Consider the following 24,833-nt stretch of genomic DNA (forward strand, 5'->3'; position numbering starts at 1 on the left):
CACGCACTGCTCTCTCTAGTCTGACTAGAATATCATGTGCCTTATTCCCTTACATCCTTGCTTAAATAAGACTTCACCAGAGAGGTCTTCACTATACAACCGTAATACCCCTATTTCTCCTTCTTGATCTTCATTCCCTGCTTTCCTTTTCCAAAGAGCATTTATCATCACTTGACATCACATACACTTATTCATTCACTAAGTTTCTCCTTCACTAGAATGAGAGCCATGACGGCAGAAACAATGTCTGCTTTACTCATTATTTTTTCATCAGTACCCAGCACTGCAGAAATCCTGGAGCATTCGTATATGCACAAACTTAGGATGACTGTGTGTGTATGTCTAAGTAAAGTAACACATTTCAGAGACAAACAGCATTACAAAATATCATAAAATAAAATGAAAAGTGGGGGAAGGTTGTAATTAATATTCATTGTTTTTGAGGATACCTTAGAAGTTTATTACCTTGATTGTGGTGATGGTAACACAAGTGTGTACATATGTCCAAATTCATTATATTGTATACATGAATTATCTGCAGTTTTTGGTATACCAATTATGCTTTAATAAAAGTCCATCAGTACTCCAACACACAACAATAAGTAAAAAGGTAAAAAAATCAAAAGGTATCAGAAAGGTAAATCAAAAAGTTATCAGAAAGGTAAAGAATCAAAAAGGTAAATAATCAAAAAAAAAAAAAAGGTAAATAATCACTACAAACCTATAAAGAGCTGCCTATCTTTTCATTTTAAAAAAAAATTAAATCGCAAGGCAGCAACCACCCACTTTTAAATTTCTAACTTTAGCTATAATTAGCAACAGCAACTACAGCATTTATAAAATACAGTTAACTTGAGAAGTTTGGATTGCCAAGACTCAAAAAAAACTGGGACTCTATTATACTCTGTACTCTGCTGTGCTAAACTGAACGAGTAGGAAGAAAAAGTATGATTCTTATGCCACTTCACAGAAAAATGCATTCTGTTTTCTTCCCATATTGGGTTGTTTCTTTTTCACACATGGAATGTGCAAGAGTAGGGGGTGGCAAAGAACGAGTAGGAGAGCTGGCATTCAACACTTCATTTCAGAAAATACTTTAGAAACCTTTAGAGATGACCAAGCAGCTTTCAAAAAAGGCACTCTTGGTAGTGTCTTACAGAACTGCAAGGATATGTTTTTGTAAACTATAAACATATGTAAAATTATTAGTGCATCCTTTAAATGTTTTTCTGATGCCAATAAGCTATTATTCTTGTTCTATAATAACCACATGGCCTTTTTGAGTTTTGTGTTATTTTTCTCAGCAGGCCAAAAAGAATAAAAAATCACATGCCCATGGAACATTTATGGAGTATTTCACACAAATAAATATTATTCAGCAACAACACAGTACTGACACGTTATATGTATGCAAAAAACTGAAGCTATAAATCCTTCGTGTAGCAGAAAATGTATTTCTAAAGTCTCGTATTTGTAATTCCAAGGCCTTCTGTTCCTGGTGTTTGCACTCCTAATCTATATTTTCCTATTTTAGCTACTAGTGACTATACCTACATCACATACTGCAACAGGACTCACTTTATTATACACATTACAAATACTAGTCATGAAAAAAATCAATCTTTTCTTTTTGAGTTGACATTTTAATTATAACCCCAGTGGAAAGTTTGACAGTAGAATGTGAGCTCTGAAAATTATTATTACATTGTCTTGAGGAATTAATGATGATAAAATGTCAGTTTTGAGTGATAACAGTAAATTATAAAGAAAAACTTATGGAACTCCTTTTTATTTCCTGATGTACCATGAGTATTCATCATAATTTACTTGATTAAAAATACCCAAACAATGGGGCGCCTGGGTGGCTCAGTTGTTAAGCAGCTGCCTTAGGCTCAGGTCATGATCCCAGGGTCCCGGGGTTGAGCCCCACGTCAGGCTCCCTGCTTGGCAGAAAGCCTGCTTCTCCTTCTCCCACTCCTTCTGCTTGTGTTCCCCTCTCACTGTGTCTCTGTCAAATAAATAAATAAATAAATAAATAATCTTTAAAAAAAATAAGAATACCCAAACAGTGGAAAAACACAAAGTAAAAAAAATCAATCTTAAAAAAATAAAGCAATACTGGGGCGCCTGGGTGGCTCAGTCGGTTGAACATCCAACTCTCAGTTTTGGCTCAGGTCATGATCTCAGGATTGTGAGATCCAGACCCACACTTGGCTCCGTGCTCATGCAGAGTCTGCCTGGGGTTCTCGCTTTCCGTCTTGTCCCCTTGCTCTCCCCTGTGCTCTCACGCTCTCTAAAATACATAATACATAAATAAATCTTAAAAAGAAAAAAATTTAAAAAGCTTTAAAAAAAATACAAAATACTGGTTTCTGGTGTGGCACACATAAAGAGTTTTGTGAGGTTTCACTCCCATCCACACACAAGAAAAATGTTGAACTAACAAAAACCACCAACTCTTCTCAGATCCATTAGAGAACCTAGATCACAGAGAGAATCACTGCTTCCAAAACCAGACACACACAGAAAATCACAACTTATGGGAGCAGAAACTTAAGATGGGAAACTTCCAGGTATCCAGGACCAGTGCAGGAAAATGTAAACTGTATCTGATGAATCAGTGGAATAGGAATGTGTATGAATTTAAGGGTTAAAAGCCACAGGGGGAGGGGGCAGTCTTAGGTTTACCTCCAGGAATTCCACCCTATTCTCAAGAGAAGATGAGAGAAACAGCTCCCTGTGCTTCAGCCAAGAAAAAGGAAATACAGACATTTCTCAGTAAGGCAGGCCATTCTGTTCTTAACAAAGCCAACCCCCGGTACACCGGGTTGGCTCAGTCAGTTAAGCATCTGCCTTCAGCTCAGGTCATGATCCCTGGGTCCTGGAATCCAGTTCCAGATCAGGTTCCCTGCCGGCGGGGCACCTACTTCCCCCTCTTCCACTCCCCTTGCTTATGCACGAGGGCAGGCGCGCTCTCTTTGACAAGTAAATAAAATCTTTAAAAAACAAAACAAAACAAAACAAAAGCCAACCCCTCAAGACACACACTTTAACCAGAGCTAGCGGGCTGGGGTTTTACCATGAACTAACCAACTCCTGGGAAGGGAATTATCCAATCCCAGACCCCCACCCCACCCCCGCAGCTTAGCCTTCCATACAGAGAAAGAGAAATGTCTAATTCCAGCCCCTTCTAAGGTTTTTGCTTCAACCATGGAGTTCAAAACAAAACACTAAAAAGCACTTCCCTGAGTAACAGCCCAGGGGCACAGACTCACTAAAAAAACCGAAACCCAACCACAACAGCACAAAATGCTTCCCCTTCCCCCACGCCTTATCAACACATCAACAAGGCTCCACAGTAAAAGGACAGAATTGAAAGGAGACATCTCAGACCTTTTTTAAGAAGTCTCCAAGCAAACCCAAAGAAAACAAGGCACAAAAACAAGGATACCAGTGGAAATTTTATCCTGACACCTACAGCTTCAGTCATCACAGCCCAGCACTACTACAGATAAACATAAAACCTCATGCTAAAACCTCATGTTTACCTTAGTTCCTTTACTCAGTGTTACCCTATGTCTGACTTTCAACAAAATTTTACAAGGCATACTGAAACAATATGGCAAGACTTTTAAAACTCAATTTAAAAACTGTTGAAAATTAAATCCTTGATAGTATCATGGATAACAAATTATACACAATAACTTAAATGTACAGGTAAACATATAATCGCTATATATACCCATATTATGCTTTATTTAGAATCTGTCCCATTTCCTTTCTCCCTTTCCCACACATCACTGAAAATACTCAATATTAAGCTGGAGACCTCAGTCAATGCAATAAGACACCAGGATAAGACATTCACTCATGAGGAAAAAGACTTTAAAAAAAAAAGAAAAAAAGAACCTGTCACCATACAAAGGTATTTTGAAAATATAAACTATTCAGTAAGATGCATGGTTAAGAAAATTAGTGGATAAATATTATTCATTTCCTATATACTATTAAAATTCTCTTAGGAAATGTAATTAAAGAACAGAATTTGATTTACAACAGTAAGAAAAAACCCCAAAACACTTAGAACAAATCTAGTAAGAAATGTGCATAATTTAATGATAAAATTTTTAAGCTTTACTGAAAGAATAGAAAGGGACTATATAAAACATATATATGCTTTGTTTTTAAATATTTTATTTATTTTTAGGCAGACAGAGATCACAAGTAGGCAGAGAGACAGGGAGAGAGAGAGGAAGGGAAGCAGGCTCCCCACTGAGCAGAGACTGAAGCTCGATCCCAGGACGATCCCAGGACGTGGGGATTGTGACCTGAGCCAAGGCAGAGGCTTTAACCCACTGAGCCACCCAGGTACCCAAAACATATGCCATGTTTCTCAAAGGGATGGTTCAGAATTTTGAAGACATCAAATCTCACCCATTTGCACCTACATATAACACAATTGTAAAGTAAGCACCTAGAGGATTAAAAATACACATTATAAAATACTTCATATAGAGAGAAAAGATAGAGAAAGACCTGATAAGGAACCACAGAACAACAAGCCAGCTCACAAGACATTACCAATACTGTTGGAAAAGATCTAAGAAAGAGATTTCCTTTATGATACAGCAAAAATTTACTTAGTAACTACAGCAGTTAAAACAGTATGGTAGTGGCACAGGTGTAAACATACGTACCAAAAAAAATAAAAGACTTCAGGAATGGACCCTTCAAATATATAAAAACATGGTTTTTAGCAAAAGTGACATTCGAAAAAACTCCTAAGAAGATTATTTAATAAACTGTCTTTAGGTAGCTGATTAGCATGAACTAAAAGACCCCTGCCTCACACCACAAAGAACAATCTTCCCTATTCCATGGGCCAAAGAGCCAAATGTGAAAAAACAAAATTATTAAAGTTGTAAAAGGGCAAATGGCAGAGTAAGTAGCACAAGGATTCTGCAACAAATGCACTGGCAAGATCTATCTGATACAACTATTTTAGAACTCTGGAGTCTGTTCAAGGCTTGCAGCCTCCAAGGTAAGACCCGGAAAATAAACTACATTTAATTTCAGTCAATTTCAGCTCTTATTACAGTAGCAGCTACACATCTCCACCCACTCCTAGCTGTTTCCTAGAGCGGCTTAACACACATCTTGTGGAACCAGGATGGGCAAAAATGAACCTCTCCTTCAATTACCTGTGCTTTTCATCATGAAGGAGCAAAGAGGAGCACCTTTGTGCTTCCCCTCTAGTTAATCACTTGCAGGGGATTTAAAAGCCAGCACCCCTTCTCCTCTCCCTCCAACCCCCGACATTTTTCACTTTTTCTCCCTTTGGGAGCCAGACATGAAGGACTAAGACGGTCAAAAAACACTGCATACCTGAGGAAAATTAGAAAGTGACTGCATATGCCCAGGAACAGGCTCTAAAAATATTTGAGGAGACGTCAAGATTACACCTCATTCTTCCATTTATGTTCTTACAAATGTAAATGAGACAATATAAATTCACTTATTCAGCCAGCCAGCCAGCCAGCTAACCAAATGGCATGTAAAGCTACATGCTCCAAGATAATAGATTTGCTCCTGAAAATACAAAGTCAATATGGTCAGGACCCCCAAAGAACTAAAAATGTGGTGGTAAAACTGTAGAACAGTTATTTACCATAAAGAAATTCTAGGCTATAATAGAAAAATAAAGTAAGGAGCCCGTGGGAATACATGAGGTAATGGCTAAGTTAGGAAAAAGCTGAAGATCTGACAGAGGTGACATTTGATCTAGGCATCTTAAAAGATGAACAGAAATTAGAGTTGGAGGGCAAGATTTGGCAACAACAATATGAGTGCACAGGTTAGAAGGCACAAAAGCAGGGCATGCACCAAAAATTCACCTAAGACCCATTACTATCTACAGAACTTTGAGCAAAAACTCTATCTATTCCAGTTGAATAAGGGTAATGGTATCTTCCTCGAATGGTAGCTGAGAGGAAAAAGAAGTGGTAGGTCAAGAATGATGTGAACAATCTGGCTTCCACAACTTTTACCCAATGACTTTCAAGGCTGACTCCACTGTTTTACTTCAAGCTGGGGTTTCAACCTCTCACTGTTCCTCTAGAAGCCATCTACTTGATAGAAGAGACAATCTCCTCAGTCATGTATAATGTCTAGCAGTTCTTGACACACAGTATTTACTCAAAGTTTTTTCTCTCTCCTTTTTTAACCAGATGTTCAGAGTTCCATGAACTACTTTCTAACACTTCTTAGATCTGCCCTGCAATTACCACCAGGGGCCTGACTCCCAGCCTGAGAACCAGTGGTACATTTAATAAGCACCCCACCCAATCTGTACACATATTACTTCATACTTACAGGCTGAGGCTGTTCTGCAATACAGCAGTTGAAACACAACCAGAATTCACTCATGCTTATAGTCCACAGTATAAATGAGCACCAGTGAAGTTTTCAAATCTTGGCTCAGGAAACTTCACAAAGCAAGCTCCTTGATATGCTGAATGTCCAATGATGCCCAAAAAATAATTTTATTACTTCTCTGTGTTCTTGTTCCTGGAAGTCAAGTATCTTATACAGTCAATTTAATGAAGAAAGTCAATCTGTTTTCCTTTCTTTCCTTCTGTTCTACAGAGACTCGCTTCTCAACCACCAGGAAGGTACAAAAATTGTTGTCCTGATGCAGGGCGTCTAACAGGTAGTCTAAAAAGGAAAAATAGAAGAAAATAAGTACTTTACTTATCCTTAGATGCTTTTTTTTAAACTCTGTGACAAAATTAAAAATATTTCCCCAAAAAGTAAGCATTGAAAAAAAAATTTTTAATAAACTGATATCCAATACAATTTTCTGAATACTCTTGAGTGTCAGATATTAGGAATACAGCAGTGAAATAAGAAATCCTTGACTTCATAGGGCATCCTATTTTATGACTATAAAATTCTGAATTATTCTAATAACTTTTTTAAATCACTAACTAGAACACCATGATAGACATACAAAAGTCTGAAATTCCAAGAGAATTTTCATTTTCATACAGGTTTCTTCACCTTAACTTCTGTTCTCAAAGATAACCCAGAAAGTAACTGGTAGAGCAATCAACTCCTCTTAGATAATTAAGTAGCTGTTTAACTCATCAATAACCATAAACAAAAGTAGCAGCCTCTCCAATGACGTTGAAATTGAATATGAAAGATGGACAGGGTCTAATTTTGGCTTCATTTTGTATTAAGACATTAGATTCCTGCCACCACCATCACCAGAATCAGTGTCAGTAAAAACAGTTTATATCCCAAGATGAGTCATTCAGAATCATGTCAGGCAATTTTCTATGTGGAGCTGGGCAAAGAGTGAACCTATGCTTTCTTCGTGACGCCAAAGCTGTTGACTTTAAGAAAGACCTTAGCCCAGTAAATTCCAAACTTCAAGTAGATGATTGTTCTGAGATAATAATGCTGACAAGCACAGACAAGAGAGGAGAGCAAGTCTAGAAGACATGAACCTCTACTTCTACTCATCCCGAAGACCAATGTGACCTATAAGCCTGAGCTTTTGTTTTCTGAGGCTGTTGCTCTCTCTTGACCCTGAAGCTACACTGAAGTGGATTTCTATCACTGCAGCCTAGTACAATCATCTGGTAAAGATGTCCACTAGACCCCTGGATGTACAGTTCTGAAGCCAATGAAATTCTGCTGGAATTACCAGCAGATCATAAATTAAGACATGAATCCTAAATTCTTTTCCTTTTTAAGATTTATTCATTTATTTTAGAGAGAGAGAAAACGGGGGAGAGGAAAAAGGGGCAGAGGGAGAAGGAGAGAGAACCCAAGCTCACCAACACTCAACTGACTGAGCCATCCAAGCGCTGTCGCATCCTAATTTCTAAAGAAAGCTGCATCATGAAAAGCAAAGAGGGCCTAATAGAGAACTTTAAGTAATAGAATCATTTAACTATGGGTAGAGGGGAAAAAGTCCAGCAAGAATATTTGGGTATTACCACAAAGAGAGAGAGGGGAGGAAAACCAGTTAATGTAGTACCACTGGAGCCTCTTTCAAGGAGGAAGTTGTGAATGGTATTAACTGCTAAGGAAATAGCAAAGACAGAAAAATGTCCATCAGAATGGGCAGAAGAAACTAGGCGGCCCTGGCTACATCAGTTTCACTGAAGTAGTGTAGGCAGAAATCAGACTGAGTGAGTTGAGAAGTGAGTGAAAGGAAAGAAGCAGAGTCAACAAATGTAGGAAATATTTCCCAGAGAAGACACGGTAGGGTGGTGTAGATATAGGGAAGAAAAAAGCCATCCGGGAATGAAAAGATCAAAGATCAAAGATGCATTAACCAGATTACTCAAAGAGGTATTAACATTTTTGTCCCAAGTCATCAAACAGATACCACATATTTACAAATCTCTGAAAAAGATACCATACATTTATAAGCTATGCCAACTATAAATCAGTAAAAGACAGCGAGCTACATTACAGGATCACAGACCCTGAACACTAAGCGAAATAACATTCTTTCGTGTTCTCCAAAGCCATGACTGGAAACGTGGTAAGACATAAATGACAGTCATTTTTGTATTTGTATGGATGAAAATCTTCAATAACATAAATGCATATATGTTTAATGTCACAAATGTGGGACTCTGATTCTACAGAGCTCAGTGGACAAATGCCCTAACATACTACAGGAAAACAACAGGTTAAGACTTAAGCCTATGTTCAAGAAGGAAGAAAATTTATGTTCTTGCCATAGTTAAAATTGAGAACCTGGAAGTTTTTGTTTTTTTTTTAAAGATTTTGTTTATTTATCTGACAGAGAGAGATCACAAGTAGGCAGAGGCAGGCAGAGAGAGGAAGGGAAGCAGGTTCCCTGCTGAGCAGAGAGCCCGATTCGGGGCTCGATCCCAGGACTCTGGGATCATGACCTGAGCCGAAAGCAGAGGCTTTAACCCACTGAGCCACCCAGGCTCCCCGGAAGATTTATTTTTAAGCAGGGATGAATATTCCTCATCTCACCCAAACTTCCAAAACAAAGAAATGGCAATGTTGTAACTGACTTTGTCCAATGAACTAGGTAAATACTGTGAAGGTGCAGAAGCTCAAGAGAACATTAGGTTTCACTTACTTCCTTCTTAGGAAGAATCTAAGAAGGAAAGGGTAAAATTCACAATAACAGGAACATTATTTTAGTGTTGCATTGAAGAAGCTTAATTCCTGATCAAAGACCTCAAGCATTAACAAGTCATTGTGCCAAATGTAAAATAAGTCATGAAGATGAAAAAAGTACAACATAGGGAATACAGTCAATAATACGGCAATAACAATGGTGGTGAAACATTGTAACTACATTTCTCTCTTGATGAGCATTTCATAATGTATATAATTGCCAAATTACTATGCTGCAAGCCAGAAACTACTATGTCAACTACACTGCATTATAAAAAAAATTTTTTTAATGAAAAAAGATGACATTGTGAAATGGAATTTTTTTTTAAGATTTTATTTGTTTATTTGACAGAGATCACAAGTAGGCAGAGAGGCAGGCAGAGCGGAGGTGGGGGAATGGGGGTGGGGGGTGAGGGATGGGGGGTGCGGTGCAGGCTCCCTGCTGAGCAGAGTCTGATGCGGGGGCTCTATCCCAAGACCCTGATATCATGACCTGAGCCGAAGGCAGAGGCTTAACCCACTGAACCACATCAAATGAAATCTCTCTTAACTAAGTCTATCTATAAAAACAAACCTTTGTTTGAAACTGAAAAGTCTTTATGTTCATCATTGTTGCAACATACACATGGGAAAACTTCGCATCTTTTGGATTTAAAATCTGGTTGTTTAAAAATCTATGTTTTAATTTACTCTAGTTTCTTATCTACATACAAAGGCAGGTAAATTTGCTTTTTACTTGCAAATTATGTTTTCCAGAAAGCATCTTCAAATATTAATTTTGGACGGGGAGGTGTAGTTTCTTCTCTTTAAAAATTTTATTTATTTGAGAGAGAGAGAGAGAGGGTGAGCACAGAGGTAGAGGGAAAGTGAGAGTGAGAAGCAGACTCCCCGCTGAGAAGAGCCCTATGTTGGACTCAATCTCATGACCTGAGCCGAAGGCAGACGCTTGACCAACTGAGCCACCCAGGCATCAACTTCTTTTTTTAACTAAGTGTCCTTTCTGTGTAATACTAAAATAAATCGCTTCCTAATACACAATCTGTAATACTTTATCACTTATCACCCTGCATTTTTCCAAATTCAAACCTCCTTCCCATTTAGAACAAAGCTCTTCATTAACTTGTGAATTTTAAAATATACAATTTCCCACTCACAGGTATCTGGGAAAATGACATTCACAAGACCTCCTCTTCTCTCATATTCAGTTGAAGAATGATTTTTAAAAGTGCAATAATTTGGGGCGCCTGGGTGGCTCAATGGGTTAAAGCCTCTGCCTTCGGCTCTGGTCATGATCCCAGGGTCCTGGAATCAAGCTCCGAATCGGGCTCTCTGCTTAGCAGGGAGCCTGCTTCCCTTCCTCTCTCTCTGCCCGCTTCTCTGCCTACTTGTGATCTCTGTCAAATAAATAAATAAGATCTTTTAACTAACAAATAAATAAATAAAAGTGCAATAATTTGTGCCTCATTTTGGGAAATAAGAGAGACAGGATATACAGCTTAAGTTATTTCCACCTAGATAATCAATCTGGTGAAATGTACTTCCAAACCAAGCAGATGTTTGCAACTCCACAGCTCTGTATTTGTTAAGTAAATATATAAATCTAAAAATGTCTCAAATATGCCTTGGAATGTCATGCCAATACATTTCCATCCTCCTGCTTTTCTAAATGAACTTCCTTGTCAGAATTATTTTTCAAACGTATACAGACGTGAAACATTTATATATGAATAATACTTGAGAGAAGTATTAAATTTATCACAATATCCCTAGTAATATATAAACTTCAATTACTTTCATTTCTTAAGCTGACAGGTGCTTAAAAATCTCCATTCTGAGAACCTTATACTTTTAAAATCTTAAGACAATGAAAGGAGCGTCACTTTGCAATATCAACATCTAAACTTGGCTTAAAACACAGTTCAGCACATCCCACACATATATAAGGAGTCAGACTGCTCTATAGCACCAGAGGGTTATTTCACAGATGCATAGATTCACAAGACATACAATTTTAGAACAGCTTAAATTAAATTACCTAGCCATTAAGTGATTGGCAGAGATCCCTTGAATTAAAAGCTCAGTCTCCCCACTTTTAAAGAGACTGGCATGAATCCAAAAAAAAAACAAAAAAAAAACCAAAAACCCACAACCCTGTAGTAGTACTCTCCACCATCAGCTTTCCTCTCCTCATTCTGCACTTTTATCAGTTTTCATCTCTCCAGAGTAAACATTTAGTAATAGAAATGCTGGATCTTATGCTAAATTAATTTTAACTTTGTAAGAAACTGTTCACCCGTTTTCCAAATCCATTGTACCATTCTGTACTTGTGCCAGCAATCTATGAGCATTCCCATTGTTTCACAATTATCAGTCTTTTCAATATTGGTCATTCAAGTGGTATGAAGTAGTATCTTGCTGCAGTTTTAATTTGCACTTTGATGGTAACTAATGATAGTCTTAAGCTTATTGGCAATTTATCTATCCTCTTTGGTTACATATGTTGAGATCTTCTGTTCATTTTTAATTTAGTTATCTTACTCAGTTGTGTTATTTATATATTCTAGATAAAGTTTATTGTCCAAAATATGTACCGTGAATATCTTTTCCTGGGCTTTCTTTTTTTAAACATCTTTCGGGGTGCCTGGGTGGCAGTGGTTAAGTGAGAGGTCATGATCTCGGAGTCCTGGGACCTAGCCCCAAAGCCTGCTTCGCCTTCTGCCCTTCCCCCTGCCTGTGTGCTCTCTCTCCTCTCATTCTTTCTCAGATAAAGAAATAAAATCTTGGAAAAGAAAAATCTTTCAAAGTGATGTTTTTTTTGTTTTGTTTTTAAAGATTTTACTATTTTATTTGACAGATCCCAAGCAGGCAGAGAGACAGGCAGAAAGAGAGGGAAGGAGGCGGCTCCCTGCTGAGCAGAGCCCGATGCGGGGCTCAATCCCACAGATGCTGGTATCATGGACCTGAACCAAAGGCAGAGGCTTTAACCCACTGAGCTACCCAGGTGCCCCTCAAAGTTTTTTTTTAATTTGATAGTCTGGTTTATCAATTTTATCTTTTGTAACTTGTGCTTTTTGTGGATTGTCTAGGTTCTCTGCATTTTCATATACATTTAGATTCACTTTGTGTCGATTTCTACAAAAAAGCCTCCTTCACTTTTGATTGGGACTGCATTTATACTAACAACTACATAATGGATAGTTACATTTTAACAATATTGAGTATTCAAATTCATCAACATGACATACCCAATAATTTGTAGTTTTCAGTGTACACGCTTTACATGTGTTTTTCATCAGTTTTGGGTTTTTTTTTTTTTTCCAAGATTTTATTTGAGAGAGAGAGCAAGAGACAGCGGGTGAGCAAGTACAAGCAGGGGGAGGAGCATAGGGAGAGTGACAAGCAGACTCCCTGCTTAGCAAGGAGCCTGATGCTGCGAGACTCAACCCCAAACCCCAGGGATCATGACCTAGGCGGAAAGCAGATGCTTAACCAACTGAGCCGCCCAGAACATTAATCACTGATAGTGTGTTCATTAGGTAACTTATTCACAGTCTACTCAGGCTTTTTATCCCCTCACATCTTCCTTTACCCCTCTTAATTAAAACTTAAGTATTTAACACTAAACATATACATTATGTTTAGGGGTATCTTTGGCTCAAATGTGCAAGAGTTTACGATATGAACACAGACGAAAGTACCATTCATGAACACCACTCTCTTATGCCCTACACCCCACATTTCTTCTCCCTCTTGTATGAGAATGACTGCCATGTTTTCCTTCCCTCTCTTAACAATCCTTCTCCTTTTCCTTTTCTGTTACTTTTCTTCTTTTCTGCTTTTCATTCTCTCTCCCTTTTTCTTTCTCCCATTTCCATTGTATTATTCCCTCTCCTTAAACACTTCTTTAGCATCCTAGATTAGAAGTAACAATTATGTAATAGACTCTCCGTGTATTAGGTGATGGACTGAAATCCTATAGAAATCTCTATTATCATTCTAAACTTTTCTCCTGAGTCCAGGGACACATTTATATACACCTAGAAAAGAACTTCTCATTTAGTCTCCTATTTACCTTAAACCTGGTATTTGAAAAACAGAATTCATTGCCCTTTCCTCTATATCTGGTTTTATGTTACCTTTCTTGGTCGGTGGTACCACCACAAACTCTTTACCAAGGAACACACATTTGAGTTCTATCCTACTACTGGCAGTTCTCTGAATAAAACCATACTTGTCCAATACTTTATGTTTAAACAAATCCTTACCATTATTCAAAAAAATACAAGCACATAGATTTTAAAAATTCAACTAATAAAAAGCCACCAAAAATGGCAAATCTCAAAGAAAGCAAGAAAGAAGAAAGACAAATCTCTAATCTAGCCCTTTTCATCTGTTGGTTGTAGTCATTTTTAACTTATCAACATGTTTCCCTCTGGTACTTATAAATAAGATACTTACTGCTACTTCTTAAATTATTGATTTTTAAATAACTTAAATTTTCTGTTAAAACAGATTATAACAGGTCTCTTTTTTTTAATCACATCACCTCCTACCCTCAAACTCCTTGTCACCGTCACCACTAGATTATAATTTTTCAGCGAATCAATATTCAGTGTTTCTGCTATTTTAACTGCCACTGCTAAAACACGTAATATTAGAATCAGCTATCAATTCTTGAATCATCTTTTGTTTTCCCTAAGGTTAATAAGTCCTAAGCTTTTTTATTTGCTTAGTTGCTCTGTGTACCTGTATCAGAACTGTAAGACTTTAATTAGAGCTATAAAAGATCTGTAATTTCCAAATACCTAACCACACATGTAGACATATTAAAAAAAAATTTTTTTGTTTCTTCACAAAATCTGGCCTCCTGCTTCAAGTCTGACTAGCTGCTCCTTAAAAAAGTTCCCTCAGTTCCCTTCCTATTTCTAGTTATTATGTATTCCTTTTTCTTCATTCTCCTCAGCTTATTTTGTAAAATCACATATTCCAATAGCTTTTTGTGTGTGAAAATAGTTTATTTACTATACCTTCTAAGTCCAGTAGCTTCTTAAGAAAGAGTACATAAGAAGGAAAATGTTTAAATCCCTGCATTTGACATCTGATTGAGTACACAGTATCAGGTGAAAGATCTTTTCTTCAGGATTTTAGAGGAACTGTTTCATGATCCTCTGCCTTCCAGAGTTGCTCCTAGTAAGTCTGGTGACGTTTTAATTTGGTTTCTAGGTGAAAAAATTTTCCTTCTCTCAAAGGTTTAACAATTTTCTCTTTACTCAGAATTCTCAAATTTCACATAATTTGGTTTTGTCCTTTTTCACTCAGTGTGTCAAGGACTAAAAGAGTTCCTTCAAAAAGGAGAATGGTGTCCTTGACTTCAGAAAAATGTTAAGTAACTATATCATAGGGTTGCTGTGTGAATTAGACAAAACACTTACACTTGGCACATGGAAGTACAGAATGGTGATGATAATCAATGGTTATCGACATTTACTAATTTCTTTGATAACCAATGTTTCTTTTCAACCCTTCCTTTAAAGATGAACTTCCATCTTCATGAAGTACATACTTCAAGAGGTTTTTTTTTCCCCATAATACATGCTGTTAATAATTATCGACAAGTGGTAACCTTCCACTTCTCTAAAACAGTGAGGGTTTAAATTTCAATTCTAAAACAATTTACTTACAAAGGAATTGCTAAAACAGAAATCTCCCATCTAACCTTTATTCAGAAACATTATTAACACAAATTTCTCTATTGTGCCCTTACTCTTTCATGAGAGCTTAACAGCTAAGAATGAAATTCTTGGTTGACAGTGCTTTTCCTTCAGTCCTTGGCATTATTATTCTGACCTCCACTGTTGCTGATGAGAAGAGTTCACTGTTAATCAAACTTGTGGTCCATTCAACATAAACTTTGGTTTTTTTCTCCCTATGGATACTTTAAAAATTGTCTTTCCATTAGACTCCAATTTCATAGACTCTCTAGCTTCAGATACATTTCTACTTATTTATGATTCTTTCACCTGTTTCTCAACTGCTATTTCATTTTCACCATTAATATTTTCTCCCAACTATTGACTTTTAATTCAATAATCAAATTTTTATCTCCCCCCCCCAAGATTTATTTGACAAAGAGAGACACAGTGAGAAAGGGAGTACAAGCAGGGGGTGTGCCAAGCAGGGAGCCTGATGTGGGGCTCGATCAAAAGACCCTGGGATCATGACTTGAGCCGAAGGCAGACGCTCAATGACTCAGGCACCCCTAAGGATACATTCTTATAATAAGCTCTATTTATTCAGGGTTTCTCTCTCTCGTATAAAAGGCCTTGGTATCAGAGATTTAAACTTTCAGAAAGGAATGCTTGTCCATACCTAGTTACTGCCTGAACTCACTGCTAAATCTATTTTGCAAAAGCAAGGCTGAAGGAAGGTAATTAAAAGGCTTGAAGAATGAAAAGTATGTGTAATTCAGGCTTCTTACTCAGGCATGGACTCTCCTATCAATCCCCTGAGAAGGTGAAAGTCACAAACTGCAGTCATTTTTCTGGGTTTAGAACTAGGTAAGGCAGAGACCAAGGTTTGATACTGTGTTCCAGATTCATCCCAGAGAGAAAAGATCACTGTGATTTATATTTGATCCTTACCTGCTTTGTGATAATTGCCTGAAAATTTTTTGCTAACTTGGTCTTTTCCCTAAATAAATGAGGTATTCTCAGCTGTCAATGATTCTTTGGCTAGGACAAACTTTTACATGATTAATTTGCTAAGACAAGAGAACTCTGGTACTCCTGGGGCACCTGGGTGGCTCAGTGGGTTAAGCCTCTGTCTTCCACTTGGGTCATGATCTCAGGGTCCTGGGATCAAGCCCCACTTCGGGCTCTCTACTCAGTGGGGAGGCTGATTCCCCCTCTCTCTGCCTGCCTCTCTGCCTGTGATCTCTCTCTCTCTCTTAAATAAATTAAAAAATCTTAAAGAGAGAGAGAGAGAGAGAGAACTCTGTCACTCCTTAAAGAGCTCTCTTAGCTGTTTTAAATTCCTCCACCTCAACACCACCATAACTTAACAAAGTGATTAACATTCTACCTTGCACAAAGTAAAAGCTGACTTATGTTATTAGGTTATCAGTTTCCTCTCAAGTCAAACATCAAACAATATCAACAGAAGGTCAAGCATCAGACATAGTACATCATATAAGTTTAAAATGGTTCAAAGATTTTCTTGTTAAAGAGACCAATAATATCTACAGAAAAAAACTTTCTAAGAATTACGTATGTACATACTATCTTTTAAGTTCCAGATGGAAGATATGAGCTCAAACAAAAAAGCTGTACACATCACGTTTTACTTAAATATTTCACATCATTAGTAAGTTAAAAATCAACGACAACACCTGCAAAAAAAGCATTGCCCCCTGCTAGACTTACCAGACTACAATTTATTTACAGCTCTCAAACTAATAATTAATTATTATTTCTTCAATAGTTGCTTAGGTCTGTATGTGGTGGTCACTAAGGCTGAATAGGTTCTCATTTTCTTAGGGTAGACAGGGAGGAGAAAAGGAAACTACTGTAGAAAAATATGCTCTATATGTAGTTATACAGAGCTGGACTAGGAAGACGGGAAAATGTGAATCAAAAAATAAACCATTAGCTTTATTACAAAGAAAAAATAATAAAGATATACCAAATTTAGTAAAAATAAAAGCCACAGGAATCCTTACCAAAAAATAAATAATGTGTAATTGAACTACTGCTTCTGGTACCAAAAAAATAAAATTTATACAAAAAGCTGGTCTTTCTTACCCTTACCAGAGATTTTTTAATCTACAGATCTACAGAACTGTTTCCACAGGCCTTAAAAGAATTCTAGAAAATATCATACTGAAATCCTTTGCTAATTTTACAGAAGCCATGAGAAAAAACAAATGAAATCAATGCCATCAACTGCAAATCAGAACATGGTATCTCGACCTGTATTCTCACGAACAGAGAAGCAGTACAATATGCTGCCTGTAGTAATGAGTTTGTGTTTTCCCAAAAGAAAAATCACTGAACTCTTTAGTAAAATATATTATAGGCAGACTAAAGATTAGGTTCATTAAAACTTAATGTGTCTAGCATAGTAAAATAATAGAAAAATTTAAGTTGTCAAAGGAGAAAACCTGCTGTTATCTTTTAAAAAGCTCTTCTTATGAACATCCTCAGTGCATTTATATAATAAAACTTTAAAAACATGATGAAATTAAAAACTCCCAAAAGTTACAGGACATTCCCCCAAATTAATGTACTATTCTCGTTTCTTGCCCACACATGAACTTTACAGGAGTAAGATTATGTTTTACTAAAATCAAGAAAAATTAAGTTAGAATACACATGAAATGATAAAAATGTATCTATGTGGGATTCTAGTTAGTGGTTAAAAGCTATTGTCCTTTTGGTTGCTTAGAGAAAAACTAAGGAAAAATACTTCTCTATAACCTTTTATCTTCTAGCCCCAGAATGAAATTTATTTCTAGGGGTATGTGGGTGGCTCAGCTGGTTAAGCGTCTGCCTTCAGCTCAGGTCATAATCCCAGGATCCTGGGATCTGGCCTCGCATCAGGCTCCCTGCTTGCCGGGAAGCCTGTTTCTCCCTCTCCTACTGCTTGTGTTCCCTCTCTTGCTATGTCTCTGTCAAATAAATAAAATCTTAAAAAAAAATTCTTTCTATAAATGGTGTTGACACTTTACATGTAAAAATATAAAAAAAAATTTAGAATAGATTATCTTATAGTATGATAATCTCAAAGATAACAAACAAGTTCAATTTGAGTATAAGACAAAGAATACTTAAACACAAAGTATAAAACACCTGTAATATCATATTACTAATGAAGTCTTCCACTGCTTTATTAAAGTGCAGTGTATCAGTGAGAAAATTAAAAAGTACACTCACATTTAGCATCTTTTAAAGTATTTTACTCCAATCACGTAATCAATAACTCTCTAATACCACCTTTTAACTGGATAACAGAAACAAATTTCAGAAGGTGGGATCAAGAAAGTGTAATATGAAGATCCTGAGCCCACCTCCTCTCAGGGAAACACCAAAATCCATAAAAACATATTTAACAACTATCTTTGACGATTAACTCAAGACTAGTAGAATGGACCATACACACAGATATATTTAAAAAAAAAAAAAAAAAAAGCCACATTGAGAGGGTAGAAGAGCCAAACAAGCAGTTTAGTCAGGATCCACACCACAGGCACAGTGACCCACAGCAGGAATATCACAACTGGAGAAGCCATCCCTGATAAACGAGGGTCCAAGCCCCACATGATACACCACAGTCCTGGGCTCCTGCACTGGAAAGACAGGCACCTACAATGTCTGCCTTTGAACACCAATGGGGCTTACATCCAAGAAAGCCAGAGGGCAGCAGGAAAACAAGATTCTGCTCTTAAAGGGCATACTTCACCTCAATGGCTCAGAGTCCCAGCACAGAGGCAGCTGTGCCTGGGTTACATGTGAAGGAAATCCACTAACGAATTTTTTTTTAAGATTTTTATTTATTTATTTGACAGACAGAGATCACAAGTAGGCAGAGAGGCAGGCAGAGATAGAGGAGGAAGCAGGCTCCCTGCAGAGCAGAGAGCCCGACGTGGCGCTCGATCCCAGGACTCTGGGATCATGATCTGAGCCGAAGGCAGAGGCTTTAACCCACTGAGCCACCCAGGCGCCCCACTAACGAATTTTAGTAAAAGAGGGGTAGCAATCTGATGGCAAGTGTTCTGGGGAGCAAACTGCTTGTGGGTGTCCCTTTTCTTACCCTCCTCTACTTAGCTGGCCTGTGAGAACAATTTCTGATATTTTCCATTTACTGGGGTAGCACCACTAACCCTGATCCAACACTGTCCTGTGTATTCACCTCACCCAACCCACCCACACATCTTGGGAGTCCTTCCCAAACAGTACCATTCTCACCCCCACCACAATTGGCCAGTGGCCTTGGCTGGCCCTGAGCCCCTCCTAAACACCCTGCCCTGGGGGACCAGTCCCAAATACTGAAACTCCCATAACCAACACAGCCATACCTCATACAAGCTGTCCAAAAGACCAGTATACCCCAGCTGCTGCAGCATGGCCTTATAGTCAGCCGCACTGTGGGCCAACTACATATATCAGTGCACCTACAGCAGTCATGATTTGACCTCTCAGCCAGATAAGACATAGGACCTCCTTGTTTACCATCATGCATGCAGCAGTTAGTGGCTAGACCTCAAGAGACAGACAGACCAGGGGAAAGTCCTGCACACCAGCAAGTCCGCATCAATCATGACCCATCAACAACAAGAGGGGAAATGCAAACCACACTGAGAACATTCCTGGAGCACATGACTCAGGTGACCAGGGGAATTCGTACTACAGGGGCCCACAAAACATCTTTTACATGAAGACATTCCTTACTGACCAGGAGACAGAAATGATCTACTTAATTAACAGAAATAAGCAGAGACTGAAGCAAATGAGGAGGCAGGGGGAGTATGCTCCAAATGAAAGAACAAGACAAAACCTCAGAAAATGACTAGAAAATGAAACAGAGATAAGCAATCTACCAGATAAAGAGTTGAAAGTAACTAACCAAAGATGCTAACCAAACTCAAAAAAAGAATGAACACAGTTTAAAAACGTAGAGTCATGGAAAATACTTGGGGGGAAAAAAATCAAAGTGGAAGAATACAATAACTAAAATGTAAAATACACTAGAGGAATCAACAGCAGACTGAATGACGCAGAGGAGCAGATCAGCAATCTGAGAGACAGTATAGTGGTTAACACCCAATGAAAACAGCAAAAAGAGGGGCACCTGTATGGTTAAGCGTCTGTCTTTGGCTCAGGTCATGATTCCAGGGTCCTGGGACAGAGCCCCATATCAGGCTGCTTGCTCAGTGGGGAGTCAGCTTCTCCTTCAGCCTTTGACTCTCCTCCCACTCTGGCTCTCTCTCTCAAATAAATAATTTTTTAAAAGCCTTTAAAAAAAAACACAACAAAAAAAGAGAAAAAAGGAATCCAAAAAATGAAAATACTTTAGGTCAATACTAGGACATCAAGTATACTAATGTTCACATTATAGGGGTTTCTGACCACCACCACAAAGCAAAGAAAAAAATGGAAAAAAACACATGGAGGCTAAACATTCTACTACACAACCAACAAGTCAAGAAAAAAAATTAAAGAGGAAATCAAAAAGATGAAGACAAATGAAAACTAACACAATGATCCAAAATCTTTGGGACACAGTGAAAACAGAGCTAACAGAGAAATTTATAGCCAAACAGGTCTACCTCAAGAAACAAAAAAAATCTCAATCAAACCTTATAACTAAAGCAAATTAAAAAAGAACAAAACCCAAGGTTAGCAGGAGGAAGGAAATTATAAAGATCAGAGCAAAAATACATGAAACTGATACTAAAAATGGGCAAAAATCAATGAAACTAAGAGCTGGTTCTTTGAAGAGATAAACAAAAGTGATAAATCTGTAGACAGATTCATCAAGAAAAGCATACAGAGCTCAAATAAATAAAATCTCAAGAAGGAGAAATGACAACCTATACCACACAAATACAAAGGATCATAAGAGATTACTATGCGCACAAATGAACCACCAAGAGAAAAAATGGATGAATTCTTAGAAACATACAATCAGCCAAGACTGAGTCAAGGAGTGGCACCTACGTGGCTCAGTCGGTTAGGTGCCTGACTCTTGATTTCAATATGGATCATAATCTTAGGGTCCTGAGATTGAGCCCTGCATCAGGCTCCACACTCAGAAGGCAGTCTGCTTGAGGATTCTCTCCCTCTCTCCCTCTGCCCTCTCCCCACTGATGCTTATACATGAGCATGCTGTGCTCTCTCTCTCTCTCAAAGGTTTTAAAAAAAAATTTTAAAAAGTCTTCCTCAAGGACAAAATCTAAGCAGACCCATTACTATTAAGAAGACTTAATGAGTAATTAAATAACTCCCAAGAAACAGAGGTCCAGAACCAGAGAACTTCATAGCTGAATTATAGGAAACATTTAAAAAAGAGTTAATACCTATCCTTCTCAAACTATTCCAAAAAACTGAAAAAGGAACACTACTCCAAAACACATTCTATCAGGCCAGAAATAACCTGATACCAAAATGAGACAAAAAACACCACAAAACAAAATTCTTGATGAGCATTGATGTAAAAATCCTCAACAGAACATCAATGAACCGAATTCTCTGATACAAGGATGGTTCAATATCCTCAACTCCATCAACACGTTAAACCACATAAACAAAAAAGGATAAAAATCGTATTATTATCTCAACAGATACAGAAAAAAATTTTTGACAAAATTCAACCACCATTTATGATAAAAGCTCTCAACAAAGTGGATACAGAAAGAACATACCTGAACTTAATAAAGGCCATATATGACAAACCCACAATTAACATCATACTCAAGGGTAAAAAGCTGAAAGGTTTTCCTCTAAAATTAGAAACAAGACAAAAGTGCCCATTCTCACTACTTTTATTTAACACAGTAATGCAAATCCTAGCCATAGCAATCAGATGAGAAAAACCAATCAATCAGTGGCATCCAACTAAAAAACTAAGTAAAACTGTCACTACTGGTACGTGACATATTATATACAAAAAACCCTAAAGATTCTATAAAAAAAAAAAAAACCCTACTACGAATACTAAATAAATTTAGCAAAGTTGCAGGTTACAAAATTAATGTACACAAATCTGTTGCATTTCTATGCCCTAATAATGAACTATAAGAGAAATTAAGAAAACAATCCCATTTACAATCACATCAAAAAGAATATGCAGGAGTAAATTTAACCAAGGAGGTAAAAAGACCTGTGCTCTGAAAACTGTAAGACAAAGACAAAAGAAACTGAAGAAGACATTAATGGAAAGCTATTCTGTTCTCATGGATAGCATAAATCAAAACTGTTAAAATGTCCATCTACCCAAAGAAATATATAGATTCAATGCAATCTGTATCAAAATACCAATGGCATCTTTCACGGAACTAGAAGAAAGAATCTTCAAATTTGTATGGAACAACAAAAGAGCCCAAACAGCCAAAGCAGTGTGACGAAAGAACAAAGCTGGATATATCATAAGCCCTGACTTCAAATTATCCTACAGAGCTACAGAAATCAAAACAGTATGGTACTAACACAAAAGGACACGCAGATCAATAGAAGATAATAGAGTCCTGCAATAAACACACACAAATACATACAGTAAATTAATTTTCAACAAGGGAGGCAAGAATGTAAAATGGGAAAAAGAGTCTCTTAAATAAATGGTATTGAGGAAATGGACAATTACAAAGAACGAAAGTGGACCAGCTTTCCTTTTCCTTTTTAATATTTTTCCTCTCTTTCTTTCTTTCCTAAGTAATTTCCATACCCAGGGCTCAAACACAACCTGAGATCGAGAGTCACATGCTACATTAACTGAGCCAGAGCCACCCCGAAAAGTGGACCACTTTCTTACACCATATACAAAAATAATCTCAAAATGGATTAACAACGTAAAGGTAAGACTGGAAACCATTAAATTCCTGAAAGAAAACACAGGCAGTAAGCTCTTGGACATCAGTCTGAACAATATTTTTCTGGATCATCTCACCAAGCAAGGGCAATTAAAGCAAAAATAAGCAGGTCTACCTGAAACTAAAGGCTTTGGATGGCAAATGAAACCGTAACATAACAAAAGGTAACCTACTCAATAAGAGAAGATACTTGCAAAAGATCTATCCAAAAAGGAGTTAATATTATAAATACAGAAAGAACTCACACAACTCAGTATCCAAAAAAAATCTATTAAAATTCGGCAGATGATCTGAATAGGTATTTCTCCAAAGATATGTAGAGAGCCAACAGGCACATAAACATATGTTCAACATTACTAACCATCAGCAAACTGTAAATCAAAACACAATGAGATCTCACCTCACACCTCATAGAATGGCTAGTATCAAAAACACAAGAAATAAGTTCTGGCCAAGATGTGGAAGAAAGAGAACCCTCATGTGCTGTTTGGTGGGGATACAAAATGGTGCAGCCATTATGATAAAACAGCATAATGATTCCTCAAAAAATTGGAAATACAAATACCATATAATCCATCAATTCTACATCACAGTATTCATACCAAGAAAAGGAAAATACTAATTTGGACCAATATATGCCACTATGTTCACTGCAGCATGATTTACAATATCCAAGATATGGAAGCAATCTAAATGTCCACCAAATATGAAAGGATAAAGATAATGTACTCTATATACACACTAGAATATTAGCCATAAAAAGGCATGAAATCTTTACATTTGCAGCAACACGGATGGACTTAGAGAAAAATCCTTAGTAAAGAGTAAGTCAAACTGTTAAGGAAAATACCCTATGACTTCACTTTTATGTAGAATCTAAAAAAAATCAAATGAATGAATACATGTAACAAAATAGAAACCAGACTCAGATATAGACAACAATCTGGTGTTTGCTAGAGGGATGAGGAAAAGGAAATACTTAAAGGGAAGGGATTAAAAGGCCAAACTATAGGTATACAATGTACAGCGCAGGAAATATAGTTACTAATATTTAGCAACTCCGTATGGGACAGATGGTAGCTAAATTTATCTCTGTGATCACTTCCAAATGTATACAAAATGCTGAATCATGATGTTGTACATAAGAAACTATTACAATATTATGTTAACTGCACTTCAATTAAAAAAAATAAGCATATTTTTTGAATGTACGATTTCACTATAAAGGTATGTACATATGTACGTATACATGCATTTATTTTGACAGATTTTTTATTTTGCATACTTTAATTTCAGAACAAAATAATTTTAAAAATCCACAATATGCATCCAAACCCCTTGGCAGATAGTGTTTAGCAATAACCATGTAAGAAGCCTAGTAACATCGCAATTATCAACAGAGTAATTAAAAGAGATTTGAACACTTCAAAAAATGTATTACTAACTAGGTTACCTATAATATATATAGTATGCCTAAATCTATAGGGTCACCCTCTATTTCATCTGTCTACGGATGATACAATTCACTTTGGGGTTCCATTTAGTTAAGTTCCCCCACCACACCACCAAAACCCTACAGATCTGGTAGTTAAATAAAATCTTTAAAAAATTACCTCTTAGTGTATTATTTCTTGTTTCTATTAAATAATAAGTATTTCTTATCTCCAGAAAGTATTACTACTTATTTCTAAGAGTTTAAAAAATAAACCCTGAACAGAAATTGCCTGATGCAGTAGCAACCAACAGGAAAACTTAAGAGCAATTTGGTGCTGCTGGCTGGCTATTTGTACTGAGACTCAAGCCCTCTCCCACTCCTTAAAATTACCTGAACTGACACAAACTAAGATGTGGCTGTTAGTCATTCCCACTACATACTATTAGATTCAGCAGATAATAGTCCCCTAACCCCCACCCCAGGGGACAATTACCTTACTAACCACAATAAAGACACATCTGGATCAAAAAACTACTGAAAAATAAAGACGAACACTAAACAACTTGCACCATTTGAAGAAGAGTGCCTGACCTGGACAACCCAGAAACGTACACGCAGTAGCTATAAAACAGAAGGAAA

The 24,833-nt window shown here is 37.1% G+C and overlaps 1 protein-coding gene across 3 annotated transcripts in view; it reads right to left on the reverse strand.

Annotated features, from left to right (window-relative positions):
- The window catches only part of CDC42SE2 (CDC42 small effector 2), a 116,618-nt gene that overhangs the window by 30,524 nt on the left and 61,261 nt on the right, over window positions 1–24,833 (reverse strand). For all 3 annotated transcript variants that reach the window (XM_044228274.1, XM_044228267.1, XM_044228284.1), the window contains exon 3: window positions 6,373–6,714. In XM_044228274.1, coding sequence (XP_044084209.1) covers window positions 6,373–6,426 — 54 coding nt within the window. In that variant the 5' untranslated portion in view covers window positions 6,427–6,714. The remainder of the gene's footprint in view (window positions 1–6,372; window positions 6,715–24,833) is intronic.

The sequence above is a fragment of the Neovison vison genome, chromosome 1 (assembly GCF_020171115.1).
Source record: "Neovison vison isolate M4711 chromosome 1, ASM_NN_V1, whole genome shotgun sequence".
Classification (NCBI taxonomy): Eukaryota; Metazoa; Chordata; class Mammalia; order Carnivora; family Mustelidae; genus Neogale; species Neogale vison.